At 37.6% G+C, this 13,197-nt stretch overlaps 1 protein-coding gene across 8 annotated transcripts in view; it reads left to right on the top strand.

The window, feature by feature from the left end:
• Positions 1 to 13,197, top strand: part of CNTRL (centriolin) — a 61,146-nt gene that overhangs the window by 21,657 nt on the left and 26,292 nt on the right. For 7 of the 8 annotated variants that reach the window (XM_050926659.1, XM_050926661.1, XM_050926658.1 and 4 more), the window contains 10 exons: positions 315 to 468; positions 4,477 to 4,697; positions 5,680 to 5,856; positions 7,162 to 7,296; positions 8,557 to 8,702; positions 9,317 to 9,524; positions 10,553 to 10,732; positions 11,119 to 11,298; positions 11,942 to 12,058; positions 12,594 to 12,732. In XM_050926659.1, coding sequence (XP_050782616.1) covers positions 315 to 468; positions 4,477 to 4,697; positions 5,680 to 5,856; positions 7,162 to 7,296; positions 8,557 to 8,702; positions 9,317 to 9,524; positions 10,553 to 10,732; positions 11,119 to 11,298; positions 11,942 to 12,058; positions 12,594 to 12,732 — 1,657 coding nt within the window. The remainder of the gene's footprint in view (positions 1 to 314; positions 469 to 4,476; positions 4,698 to 5,679; positions 5,857 to 7,161; positions 7,297 to 8,556; positions 8,703 to 9,316; positions 9,525 to 10,552; positions 10,733 to 11,118; positions 11,299 to 11,941; positions 12,059 to 12,593; positions 12,733 to 13,197) is intronic. The other variant, XM_050926660.1, reaches the window with a different exon arrangement.

Below are 13,197 nucleotides of genomic sequence, written 5' to 3'. Positions count from 1 at the left end.
CTGTAAGGGATACATATGACCTTCTTACTCTGGGCAGGAATGTAGTGTTTTGCATTTGTTTTTTTTTTTTTAATAACTCTGTTTGCTATAGAGACTTCATGTGTCTGAGATGAGGGTCCAAAGACTGTGCCTTTTGGTGCAATAAACAGGAAATAATACTCTATGGAAGGTACAAATTGTTGGTGCAGCTCATTTCCAGTAGTAATGGGACACTTCAGGAGCAATGAGCCAGATAAAAAAAATATATTAAAACTAAATAAGTTAATTCTTACTAATAAATATGCAAAATGTATCCATTTATCTGTAATCCACAGGCTCACATGACAGCTCAGAAAGCAAGTAAAGAACAGCAGCTTGACATGATGAACAAACATTACAAACAGCTTGAAAGTCGCCTGGATGAGATGCTTTCTAGGATTGCTAGGGAAACTGAGGAAATTAAGGATCTGGAGCAACAGCTTACAGATGGTAAAGAGCACTGGTTTTGTTTGTTTGTTTTTTAACTTTGTTTCCTTAGGAACATTAAATCTGTATTCGAACATAACTGAGATACAAGAGATGTAGAAAATAGGGCTGTTAATCGATTAAAAAAATTAATCACACTGTTAATAATAGAATACCATTTATTTAAATATTTGTGGATGTTTTCTACATTTTCAAATATTGATTTCAGTTACAACAGAATACAAAGTGTACAGTGCTCACTTTATATTGTTTTATTACAAATAGTTGCACTGTAAAAAATAGTATATTTCAATTCACCTAATATAATTACTGTAGTGCAATCTCTTTATCATGAAAGCTGAACTTAACAAATGTAGAATTATGTACAAAAAATAACTGTGTTCAAAAATAAAACTATGTAAAACTTTAGAACCTACAAGTCCACTCGGTCCTACTTCAGCCAATCGCTCAGACAAACAAGTTTGGTTACATTTTCAGGCGATAATGCTGCCTGCTTCTTGTTTACAATGTCACCTGAAAGTGAGAACAGGCGTTCGTATGGCACTGTTGTAACTAGCATCGCAAGATATTTATGTGCAAGATGCGTAAAGATTCCTATGTCCTTTCATGCTTCAGTCACCATTCCAGAGGACATGCATCCATGCTGATGACGGGTTCTGCTCGATAATGATCCAAAGCAAAGCAGACCGATGCATGTTCATTTTAATCTGAGTCAGATGCCACCAGCAGAAGGATGATTTTCTGTTTTGGTGGTTCAGGTTCAGTAGTTTCTGCATCAAAACGTTGCTCTTTTAAGACTTCTGAAAGCATGCTCCACATCTCGTCCCTCTCAGATTTTGGAAGGCACTTTAGATTCTTAAACCTTGGGTCGAGTGCTATAGCTATTTTTAGAAATCTCACATTGGTACCTTCTTTGTGTTTTGTCAAATCTGCAGTGACAGTGTTTGTAAATCAAATGTGCTGGGTCATCATCCAAGACTGCTATAACCTGAAATATATGGCAGAATGCAGGTAAAATAGAACAGAAGACATACAATTCTCCCCCAAGAAATTCAGTCACAAGTTTAATTAATGCACTGTTTTTTTAACAAGCATCACCAGCATGGAAGAATGTCCTCCTGAATGGTGGCTGAAGCGTGAAAGAACATACGAATGTTTAGCCTATCTGGCGCGTAAATACCTTCAGTGTTGGCTACAAAAGTGCCATGCAAAATGCCTGTTCTCACTTTCAGGTGACATTGTAAAAAAGCAGGCAGCAGTATCTCCCGTAAATATGAACAAACTTGTTCGTCTTAGTGTTTGGCTGAACAAGAAGTAGGACTGAGTGGACTTGTAAACTGTAAAGTTTTACATTGTTCTGTTTGAGTTCAGTTATGTAACAAACAAAAACCTACATTTGTAAGTTACACTTTCACAATAGAGATTGCACTACAGTACTTGTATGAGGTGAATTGAAAAATACTCTTGTTGTTTTTATAGTGCAAATATTTGTAATAAAAACTAATATAAAGTGAATACTGTACACTTTGTATTCTGTGTTGTAATAGAAATATTTGAAAATATAGAAAATCAAAAATATTTAATACATTTTGATTGGTATTCTATTGTTTAACAGTGCGATTAATCGCAATTAACTCAAAAAAATTAAATGATTTAAAAAATTAATCACATGAGTTAACTGCGATTAATCGACAGCCCTAGTAGGAAAAGATTGAAAGGAAAAAATGCAATAATTCTCAAATGAGTCCACCTTAGAGGAAAAGAGCTGGAAAATACAGGTCACCAAAACATTATGTATTTCCCACTAAGGCTTTCATTGGCAAAGGAATATTGCGTTGATAAGGAGGTGTTACATACACAATCTTGATGGGGAGAGCCAGCAGCAACACTCTTCCCTGTTGTGTGGAAGATTCAGATCTCTTGCTTAACAAGCTGAGTGTATTTCATCACTTGACAGCATCATGGATATGCCATAAATTAGTGGCCTTCAGCCATAAGAATGGCGTGATTTCTCTTCTCCTTATATTAATGTGACATCTTGATAGTCCAAGTAGTATTATGAAGTCTTCTAGTTACGGTTACTATATGTTGATTGAAACTGTTGTCAGAGTCAGAACTTTTAGAAAACTATTACATGATAGAAAAGCTATAGTCTCTGCTAACTGTTAAGGGGTCCTCTTATATCACCATCTGCATGGAAAGACTATCATATTAATTGATTTGATCACTTCAGTTTTGAAAACAGATTTAAGAAATCCCATTCATTGGTATTACTATGGACAAGATACTATAAATCACTGTTATGTGAAAGCACATTCCTAGCTCAAAGATTAAATATTTTCAAATGCTTAATAAATCTTATAATCATCATTACTGTTTAAGTGAATTGAAAGGTGAAGTTGTATAGCCATGTACAGGCATAATATCTCGAAGGCAACGTCCTTTGTCCCTGGAGAATATTGCATTCTAAACATCTCTCAGAATTCCTTTTTGGCCACTACTGAACAGCAGTAGTAATTAATTCAGGAGGGATGTTTTTCTTCCCTAAAAGAAAAAGTGAAAATCTAGCTCTAATAAGAGGAAAAATGAGAGTTACGGCAGGGGTGAGAAATATTATATGAAATAGTGTTTACTTTTACTTATGTATTGGACAGTTAAAATGCAGTTAATATTATGAACAGAAGCCTCAAATAACTGGAGGGCGGGATTTGGCTTTTAGACAGTGTGATTTCAAGCAGCTAGAACAAAAGGAAACATATACTAACATGATATCATGATACTAATTTGCAGAAAGATTTAGACTCAGTGAATATAAAAATGACCTTTCCATTTTGTCTTTATAAATTAAAATAATAAAATTAAATAGTTTAATCCTTGTTCCAGTAAACTAGAAAATGCACACTCAGGGCCAGTGCAACCATTTAGGCGATCTAGGCAGTTGCCTAGGGTGCTGGCATTTGGGGAGTGGCATTTTCTTTGGCAGATCTTCGGCCGTCCCAATCGCCGCTGGCATTTAGGCAGAGGGAGCTGGGGCAGGGGAGTGCAGGGAGGGCCGCCTGCAGCAAGTAAGAGGGGCAGGGCGGCACGCAGGGGAACTCCCCACCCCAGCTTACCCCTGCCCCACCTCCTCCGAGCACACCGTGGCTGCATCACTTCTCCCGCCTCCCAGGCTTGCGGCGCCTAAGCTGATTGGCGCCGCAAGCCTGGGAGGCGGGAGAAGTGAAGCAGCAATGGGGTGCTCGTGCGCAGAGCAGGGGTGAGCTGGGGCAGAGGGGATGCATCAGGGCGGAGGGGGGTAGCTGCCACGGGGGAGCTGCTGTGGGGGGGGAGTGCCTCAGGGTAGGGGCACGGGGGGTGGCACAAGGTAGAAGTTTCGCCTAGGGCGCGAAACATCCTTGCACCGGCCCTGTGCACACTTAATATTTTAAGCTGTTGTTCCAAATCAGGAAAATATTTAGTGGACAGAGTTGAAGGAGATCAAAGAGGGAACAATATAGAACAGAAATGTGTCTTAAATGGCTGCATATTAACCTAGTATAATGTCACATCAGGAAACATTTTAGAGAAGAGATTTTTTGAAACCCTAATTGTTGTTTCTCTAGAATTAGATATTTCAAGTACATGAGAAGTTACTCTAAACTAGGTAACACACACAAGTTGGTTCAAGTAGTAAGTACAATTGAGCCACTAAGTAGTAATGACTTGAGTTGTACCAAAAATCTAACACTAAAGTATGGGTGATTAATTTTTTTAAACTAGTTTTCTCTCAAAAAAAAAGTGAAAAAAAACTTAGATTCAGCTAAATTAACAATGTTCTGATCTTCAAAACTTGACAATTTGTGATTGAACACCTCCTTTGTGACATTTTTTATGTCTTATATTCAGAAGAGTAACAGTATTCAGAAACGGCACTGAAGGATTAGGAATCTCTATTTTGTTCATCTTATATTCCTTTATTTGAAATAAAGAGTTCTCTTGCATACTCTAATTTCATTTTGTATCTTCGTGCAGGTCAAATAGCAGCAAATGAAGCACTGAAGAGGGATTTAGAAGGTATTATCATTGGGTTACAGGAATACCTTGAGAGTGTTAAAGGTCAGGCCAAGCAGGCCAGTGATGAATGTAAGGAGTTGCAGAAGGATAAGGAGGCTTTGCTGCAAAGATTGACTGAACTGGAGGAGGAAAGAAGTCAGCTGGAAATAGCTGCCATGGATGCCGAAAACTTGAGAAAAGTAAGATTTAGGAATACCTGTGTCTTCCCAAAGCCATATCCCTGGGGAATAAAAGTAGAAACTGAATTCTGAACTGCAGAATAAAATTTCCCTGGGACAAATTCTGCTCTCTTATATGGTAACTTCAGTGGGAGTTAAAACTGTAACTGAGAACGGAATTTGGCCTATAATATTTAAAACACAAATCACATACAGCAAATGGAGATTATTCTAAGGGACAGTCAAGGTATATTTTGTATATATTGTATATTTTTCTTATGGTGGAACTCTCCCAGAAATCCAGACTTAGCCTTTGGTCCGAGGAGCAAAAGTCTGATTTGCACTTACACTAGCACAAGTTGCTCCAACATCAGTATGGCGCGTCTATGTGGCTAGTCAGTGAAACCACCCCACAGGAATTGCTCTTGGAATAATAAGTGCTGAACCATCATTCTCAAAGCCAGAGATAAGTGACCACCACAGCTGAGCTTCCTCAGCCCAGAACCTGAACTAACTGATAATTCCTATACTCAGGTTTTCCACACCAAATAGTTACCACTAAGCTGATGGGTATGTCATCTGGTTGTTAAAGATCAATTTTATTGTCCTGCTAGGAGTAAAATTAGACTTAAGAGAAACAAATGTCTGTGGTTGTAACCTGGAAGTTCTCTTATTTGTATTGGGGGGGGGGGGTGTACAGTGCTTTGCACAACAGCACCCTAGACTACTTATATTTATTTTTATCTACGGTTATAGTTGAACGTCAACTACAACTAGTTCTAACTGTCCCTGACTATAGTGATCATGAATGGTACCCTTACTCTGCTCTTCTAGATGTGGTAATAATTGTTAATCCCGGGAAGCCAGGAGATAGCCAGGCAATGTGCTCCAGTAAATCCTGACAGATGAATATGCTGCATTTGCTAGCATCAAGAAATTAACTAGAAATATGAACAGAATCATAAATAATGTGTGTATTTCTAAGTTGAATGTGCAATTTCAGGAAATTGCAGAGCTTGAATGTGCACTCCAAGAGCAACGAGAAGTAAATGAATCTCTTAGAGAGGCACAAGGTGATCTCAGTGCATATGAGGCTGAACTGGAGGCTCAACTTAAAGTCAGAGACGTTGAAGCCAATCAACAGAAGGAAGAATTGGAGAGACTAAAACGACTTAGTCAGGTGAGAATAAAATTACTGTGACATCAAATGAAAATAGTTATTTTTTTAAAGGATGATCTAGCTTGAAAAACATAAGTGGACTTTACTCAGGGTTTTTTTTGTTTTTAGATCTAGAAATATTTTTTTACCTTCGAAGTCTGGGAAGAATGGAAGTTCCAGGGAAGTTGTTCTTATCAGCTGTTTTTTTTTTTTTTTTTTAAAGCCCTCTGAGTTCATGATAAAAATTCTAATATCCATGTTTTTGATTAAAACATTTTTGGCTATTTATAACACAAATGTCAAAATCCAGTTAATCCTGCTTTCAGATATCCATTAAGAGTTTTTTTTTTTTTAGTATATTATGCTAATTAGAAAACTTTTCCATCTCCTTCTTTGTTACTGTGATGGAACTTTCCTTTGTAATAGTCAGAAATCTCTTTTAAAGAGCTCCCCTTTTAATGGTTTAAAGTAATGTATGTAGCAAGGAACTTAAACAAATATGAATGATAATTCTTTTGTTAATGATGGGTCTTATTTTTGCATTCGGTAATTTCAAGTTTAGTAAGGAAACGTTCCTTATGTTCAAGTAGCAATTATTATTTCATAAGGCAATGTAACCAGTATGGGTCGTAGTTGCCATTTTGCTATGATTTATAACTTTATCTGGAAAGCAAGATACAGCATAATTTTGGGCTCTCCATGGAGAATATACTCTGAATAAAAACAGACTAGCAATTGTTGCTTTCCAGAAATACAGTTGGAAGAATATTGGTTACCCAAACATAAAGAAGTGCCACTACCACAGTCTTCTGAAGTTTACCATAGGGCTTGTCTGAAAACTGTCTTTCAGAAATTTCCCCAGATGGGCATCCTGCCCATAGAGAATGGGGACACAAGTCGTCAAATACAGTTCCCGTTTTTAGACACAATTTTTCAGTTTTGCTAAAAACTGAAAAACTCCCTTGGAAAATGTTGACTTCTTTTTTTTTTTTAAATTTCATTAGAAGTTTCAACAAGCAGGGGCGACTCTAGGGATTTTGCCGCCCCAAGCATAGCGTGCCTGCGGGAGGTCCTCCAAAGCCACAGGACCAGCAGACCCTCCGCAGGCAAACCAGCCTGCCTGCTGCCCTCGCGCCGCCGGCAGAGCGCCCCCCACGGCTTGCTGCCCCAAGCACGCGCTTGGCGTGCTGGGGCCTGGAGCCTCCTCTGTCAACAAGGGGATTTTGGACCAGCTCTAGTTTAGCACCTTTTATAATTCAGTTAATTTTGTTGTTTTGAAAAGTACAATTGTTCTGGGTTTTAAATCTGAAAACTTTGTTATTATAGATGGAACATGCAGCCCTGCAAGCTGAACTTGAAAAAGAAAGGCAGGCATTAGAAAATGCTCTTACCAAAGCACAAATATCAGAAGAGAAGGAACAGGAAAACAATAAGCTACTCTCCCAACTCAAACAATTTCAGGTTAAATACTTATTCATTTTTTGTCTCAGAATTCACCTGGAATGTTCCTTTTTTTTTCCCCTAAAGGAAAAATAATATGGATTTTCCTCCTCTATGTACTCTGCATCTGTTTGAGAATCTTAAGTAGCATCTCTGACTCCTTTCTCCCTAATGTTAATACTCCTAACCCAAAAGCCCCATGTTGCAGTCATCATCCTTCTGTTTTTGAGGTTTGAATTGGGCTATCAAGACTGCTCCATGATATTCCAGAGGGATTGGTTATTGTTTTATGTAAAACATGTCCTTCCTTCCAGCTCAGTGCATGTGGGTGAGAAAGAGGCTTAGTTATTCCAGGTTTCAGAACTGCTGAGCACACTTGGTTCCCATTAAATTTGGAGAGAAATATAGTATCCTGCAAGAGAGAAATTGAATAGCAAGAGTATGTTGGAGTAGGTTCTAGTCAAATCAGAAATTAAATTAAATTGGAGGTTGATTTACTACCTTACACTTTTTGTTTCCTGGCTTAGGGATAATGTGGATATGTGTATTTGTCCTTCTGTTGTCTGAACAAGTATTCCTTAGGGGCAGCACCACAGGTGCAAAAAGAAGTCTCTGCTCTCCAACTCAGAGCCTCAGACAGACAACAGGGACACAAAAGGAAAGGTCTAGTTTTGTAAAGTAAAGACTGCTCCTGATTCTTGCTGAAAATTAGTTACATTGGCTTAACTGAGTAATTTTTCTCTGTGTGTTATCTTTGTACAATTCTAATGGATGAAATTGGTGGCGGTTTGTTTTTTCTGAGAAGTTTCTCACTGTTAAGTCCTTGAATGAAGTGGGAATTCTATAGTTTGCTTTTGCTATCAGCTCCTTTATGGCGATAGGCTTAACTTCTACAAAGATATATTTATTACTTCATTAGACTGCTAAGAAGGAGATGCAATACAAACAAGCCCATTCTTGAACTGGCATCAAAATATTTTCAACGTTCAGGAGTAATTGCAAGGAAAGATGCGTTTCATATTGGGAAAATAGTTGTCAGATTCTAAAGTACACCTCTACCCTGATATAACACGATCCGATATAATACAAATTTGGATATAACGCGGTAAAACAGCGCTCCAGAGGGCGGGGGGGGGGGGGGGGGGAGCTCTCCAGCAGATCAAAGCAAGTTTGATATAACACAGTTTCATCTATAACGCGTTAAGATTTTTTGTCCTGAGGACAGCATTATATTGGGGTAGAGGTGTACTGGAATTTGACCCCTTAAATTTGGTTTTACAGGGAGACAATAACCTTTTGAAACAACAGCTTAAAAATCTTCAAAATCAGCTAAACCATGCAGCTGACAACACAATTCATCCTGAAGAAGTCACAGCTCGTGTAAGTGAGCTCAAGAGAAAACTGGAGACAGGAATTGGAGAAATTAGGTGGGTAAAATAAACTCATTAGTAATGTCATTATATGAGTTGGTATGCACAGATCTAAAGTATGTAGGAGTAACAAGATAAGCACTCTTTCTCCACATTTGTGGAGGAGTACAGCTCTGACACTGCCCCATAAATAACCCTGTTGCCATGTCCTGCATTCCATCCTCATAGTTACACACCCTATATCAGTACTCTTAAATATAGTAGGTGGGGTATCCTGCCACCAAGCAGGAAGTGAGAGAGCAATCCTTTGCTCCACATCTGCTTAAATATCCTGTGTTGGCTCAGGAACCATGAGACCAATCAAAAAGGCATCACCAGTTGAGTATGCCGGTTGGACCACTTGCTGCTAGATCTAGTGAGACCCAGCTGGTAAACAAGACCTGCTGCTTTTCCTCTAGCCACACAGAGTGGAAAGGGGAGAGTTGGAGATAGGGACACACCTCTCCATACAGTTTCAGCTATAGGGCCGGGCCACTGTTGAACTGTACCTAGTTCTATCAGCCACCTTAAATTCTTGCACTGGCATATTAGGTTGGAAGAATCCCAGCATCTAACACCAAGAACTAAAATTATTGCTTGCTTTCTTATGAATTGCATTGTCTTTCTTTCAGATGCTATAATTCAACTGATATTGTAGGGAAAAGCCTTGCAGACCTGCAGAAACAATTTAATGAAATCCTTGCTCATTCACAGCAAGAAAAAGAGGCGGCATGGGCTAGACAGAGACAGTTACAAGAAGAGATGGCTTCTCATCAAGAGAAACTGGGAGATGCACAAGAAAAATATAGACAGGCCTGTAACAAAGCTGCAGAAGCAAGAGTAAGAGAATTGCAAGTTAACAAATGGAGAAAATTGAACTGGCAGCACAAGGATCAAATTTCACTCCCTACATAGCACTATAGCACTTTTAAAAAGTTCTTGGTTATATAGATGAAATATTTATTTGTCTGGAGCAGGTTTGGGACAACTGGAATGTAGAGAGAGATGTTACTATTTCATTTCAGATATGATAAGATGGGTTGGTTTGTTTTCTTTTTAATTTGTGTAGTGTGGTTCTGGTTTTCACCTGATTGCAGCAGTGCATGTTTCTCTTTAGTGGTAACTATCCATTAAAGGAAAATGATATAAACAGTTGAGAATAACAAAAAAAAAAAAAATCCTTCAGAAGTAATTTGACAGGTCTCACACTTTAAATAGATTCTGGCTACTGTAGGGATAAATGGATGCATATGAACACTTGTTCTCATGTCTTACAGTAGACTTGCCTTACACAGACTCCTTTTTTTTTTTTTTGCATCAAAAATGATACAAATGTATGGAGATGCTGTTTCTAGAAACAATGGCTTAAAAGAGGCATCTGTGCACTGATATGCTGTGTGCCCCAGTGTACTCTCTGAGATCCTTTATTGCACAGAGCTTGCAGAAGGTTTTCATTTATGCATAAATGTCTCAGAAGAATTTTCTTATGCTTCCAAAAATTAATAGGGATAGCGGTTTTCTGGTGTGTGCATGCAACAGCTATACTTGATTATATGCCTACCCAGTGTTCAGACTACAGAATATATGGGAACAAAGAAAAGTAAATACAGGTAGAAAAAGTAAAGATTATGGGTAAAAATTTCAAAAGCTCTGAAGTCCCATTTTTTAAAAAGTCACTTAGGTTCTTTTAAAATTTTATGCTATTGAAATCATGATATGGTAGTTGTCACTCTCTTTTGATAAATAGCATTCTGCTAATTGCATGTTTTGAGAAATAGGTATTTTTAAACTTCAGCAAAATTGTGAATCAAAACATGCATTGTGTAGGCTTCTTTCATGTTGTTCATTGTAATTTTATTTAACTGCAGATTAAATCTGAGAAGAGGAAGAATGAGACTAGAGTTCATCAGCTAGAGAATGAAATCCAGCACTTGCATGCAAAAATAAAGAGTATGGAAGAAATACAGGGTCTTGCAGATCAACAACTTCAAGAAGCTGATGAGGAGAAGGAGAAAATTCTTACTCAGCTGGAAGATTTAGAGAATAAGGTGGGAGGTAGATAAGCAAGAAGAAGCACACACACTGAACTCAGTTGCCTGGGGAAAAAAAACAGAAAAAACCTTTAAGTGTTTTGGCAGTTTTGATTTCTAGGATTTATGGTATGTTACCTGGGACTTCAAGTGTAGATGTTGATTGTTACCAGTGATGTTAGTTTGATTCTGCTTTAAATTTTAAAAAAATTGCAAAGCATCTCAAAAGTACTTTTAAATGAAAAATAATATGAGAGAGCACTATACAAAATGGGGCATAGTGACTCCTATAGGCTGTAAGGTAAAATGTCCTGTAGAGACACCAGAAGAAAACTATAAAATATTAACAATGTAAAAACAGTACAGGATAAAAACTCTAACAATATATATTTCCTCTATTTCAGAAAAACTTAGACGATGCCCGAGCACAAAAGCAAATTCTTGGCCTAGATAAAGAATTGAAGGAATTAAGAAGAGCAATAGCCACTTCGGATAAACTGGCAACCACAGAGCTCTCCATTGCCAAAGATCAGCTAAAATCTCTCCATGGAACTGTTCTCAAAATTAACCAAGAGCGAGCCGAGGTAATTCAACATATAAATAATACATTTTTATAATGTTTACTAATGCTGTTATAATTGGAGGGTTCTTGGTGGTGCCTTTATCATGTGGAGTTTAAGGCTCAACCGCAAATCCTCACACTGGACTGAAACTTGGCACATAAGGTCTCAGTCTGAGGGCAAGTCTTATTTATTGTAAAATATATAAATAGTTGATGTAGCCTGGGAAGGTAGTGTAGGTAATTTCCAGGTTGAATAATTTGTCTCATTACATTCTGAAAACTTATGAATACATAATTTTTACAATGATTTGAATAATAGCCATTTAACAAATGAAAAGCAGATTGCAGTAATATTGTGACATAAGGTCATGATAAATTAACAGGAACAGATACAATGTAAGTACATTCTTAAGACTTCAAGTTATTCAGGTCAGGAACCTTGTCTCCATATTTATAAGTGTGGGTATTTATCTAACATGTTAAAAAAGAAACAGAATCTGGTTTTTCATGTAGATAATAGGAATGAAGAAAAAGGTGAAAAAAGAAAAACAAAACAGACCAGCATGATTGTTTGTTACTATGCTTTTCTCAATGCTGTATGAGGCATCAGCAGCTCTGTAAAATAAGCTTTTAAAATTAAAGGTTTGCTCTGTTTATTGTTGTAGGAATTTCAGGAAGCAGAGAAGTTCTGTATGCAAGCAGCTCGTGCAGCTGAGGATCTTGCCCAAGCAGAAGCAGAAATAGAATTGTTGCAGAGACTTTTAAAAGAAAAAGAAGGACAGGTAAATTGTAGTAGTTTTTGCTGTACATCAAGATATGAATGCTAAATGGGTAAGAGTGAAATATGCAGAGATCAATTTGAACATAGGCGCATGGTTAAATGAATATCTGAAACAGCCTAACATAATTAATTAGTCCTGCCACGTCTGCAGGGGACTGGACTAGATGACCTCTCGAGGTCCCTTCCAGTTCTTTGATTGTATGATAACTTTTTAAATTACTGACTTCCTAATTACAATTTTAGATTTTTAGGGTTTTGGTTTTTTTTTTTTAAACTTAGTGCTGGACTTTTCCACATACTCATTTCTGTTAGACATAAGAGAGAATCCGCTGGACTATCATTTATTACAATGTCTTTATGTAGGTAATTGCATAATCACAATCATTTGGGAGGAGAAGGGGAAATCATTCTTACAGCAAATTAATTCACATGCTGAATTTGTGATTTTTTTATTTAATGAGATGTGTTTCTAGAATGGGCTTTATAAATTAGACCGAGTTTTGATTTTAAACTTTTTTTTTAAAAAATGGTTTCAGTATGAAATGGAAAAACCTGATGCCGGAGCTGTTGCATCAAGTTTTCAGAAGTTTGAGATTGATAAATTAAACCAGATTCTGAAACGTCAGAGAGCAGAAATTGACCGATTGAAAAGCTTATTAGACAATGGCAGGGCAGGTAATACTTTATTTTTTTGTCTCTGTACCTTGCATTCCAGCACAGGCTTAAAGGAAATAAGTTTCTACCCCATGTTTCTCACCACCTGCTCACTTCATATACCTGGGGATGTATTCAAAACTCAGTCTATTCTGTGAGGCTTCTGAAAGCGGGTTTCTAAGATGCACACTTTGTTCCTCCTGGGCAGGGTTTTTTTGATTTGTTTTTAACTTTAGGGGGTGCGGGAGGAGCAAGTGAAGAGAAGGGTATGGGTGTATGGAAGTGAAGTGAGCAGGATGTAGTAAGTTTGCACTTCCATAATGTGCTTATTTTGCATATAATGCTGTTATGTAGCTTCTTTCATCCAGGATGAAGGATCTTGGTTCTTGTGGTATTTTGCAAATATTATTGGATTAAACCACACACCCTTCCTGTGATATAGGTGCATATTATCATCACACCCACAGATGAGGAAATGTTACTTAA

Source organism: Gopherus flavomarginatus, chromosome 17 (assembly GCF_025201925.1).
Source record: "Gopherus flavomarginatus isolate rGopFla2 chromosome 17, rGopFla2.mat.asm, whole genome shotgun sequence".
Classification (NCBI taxonomy): domain Eukaryota; kingdom Metazoa; phylum Chordata; order Testudines; family Testudinidae; genus Gopherus; species Gopherus flavomarginatus.
Note: the sequence above shows the minus strand (reverse complement) of the source record. Positions and strands in the feature narration are given on the sequence as shown.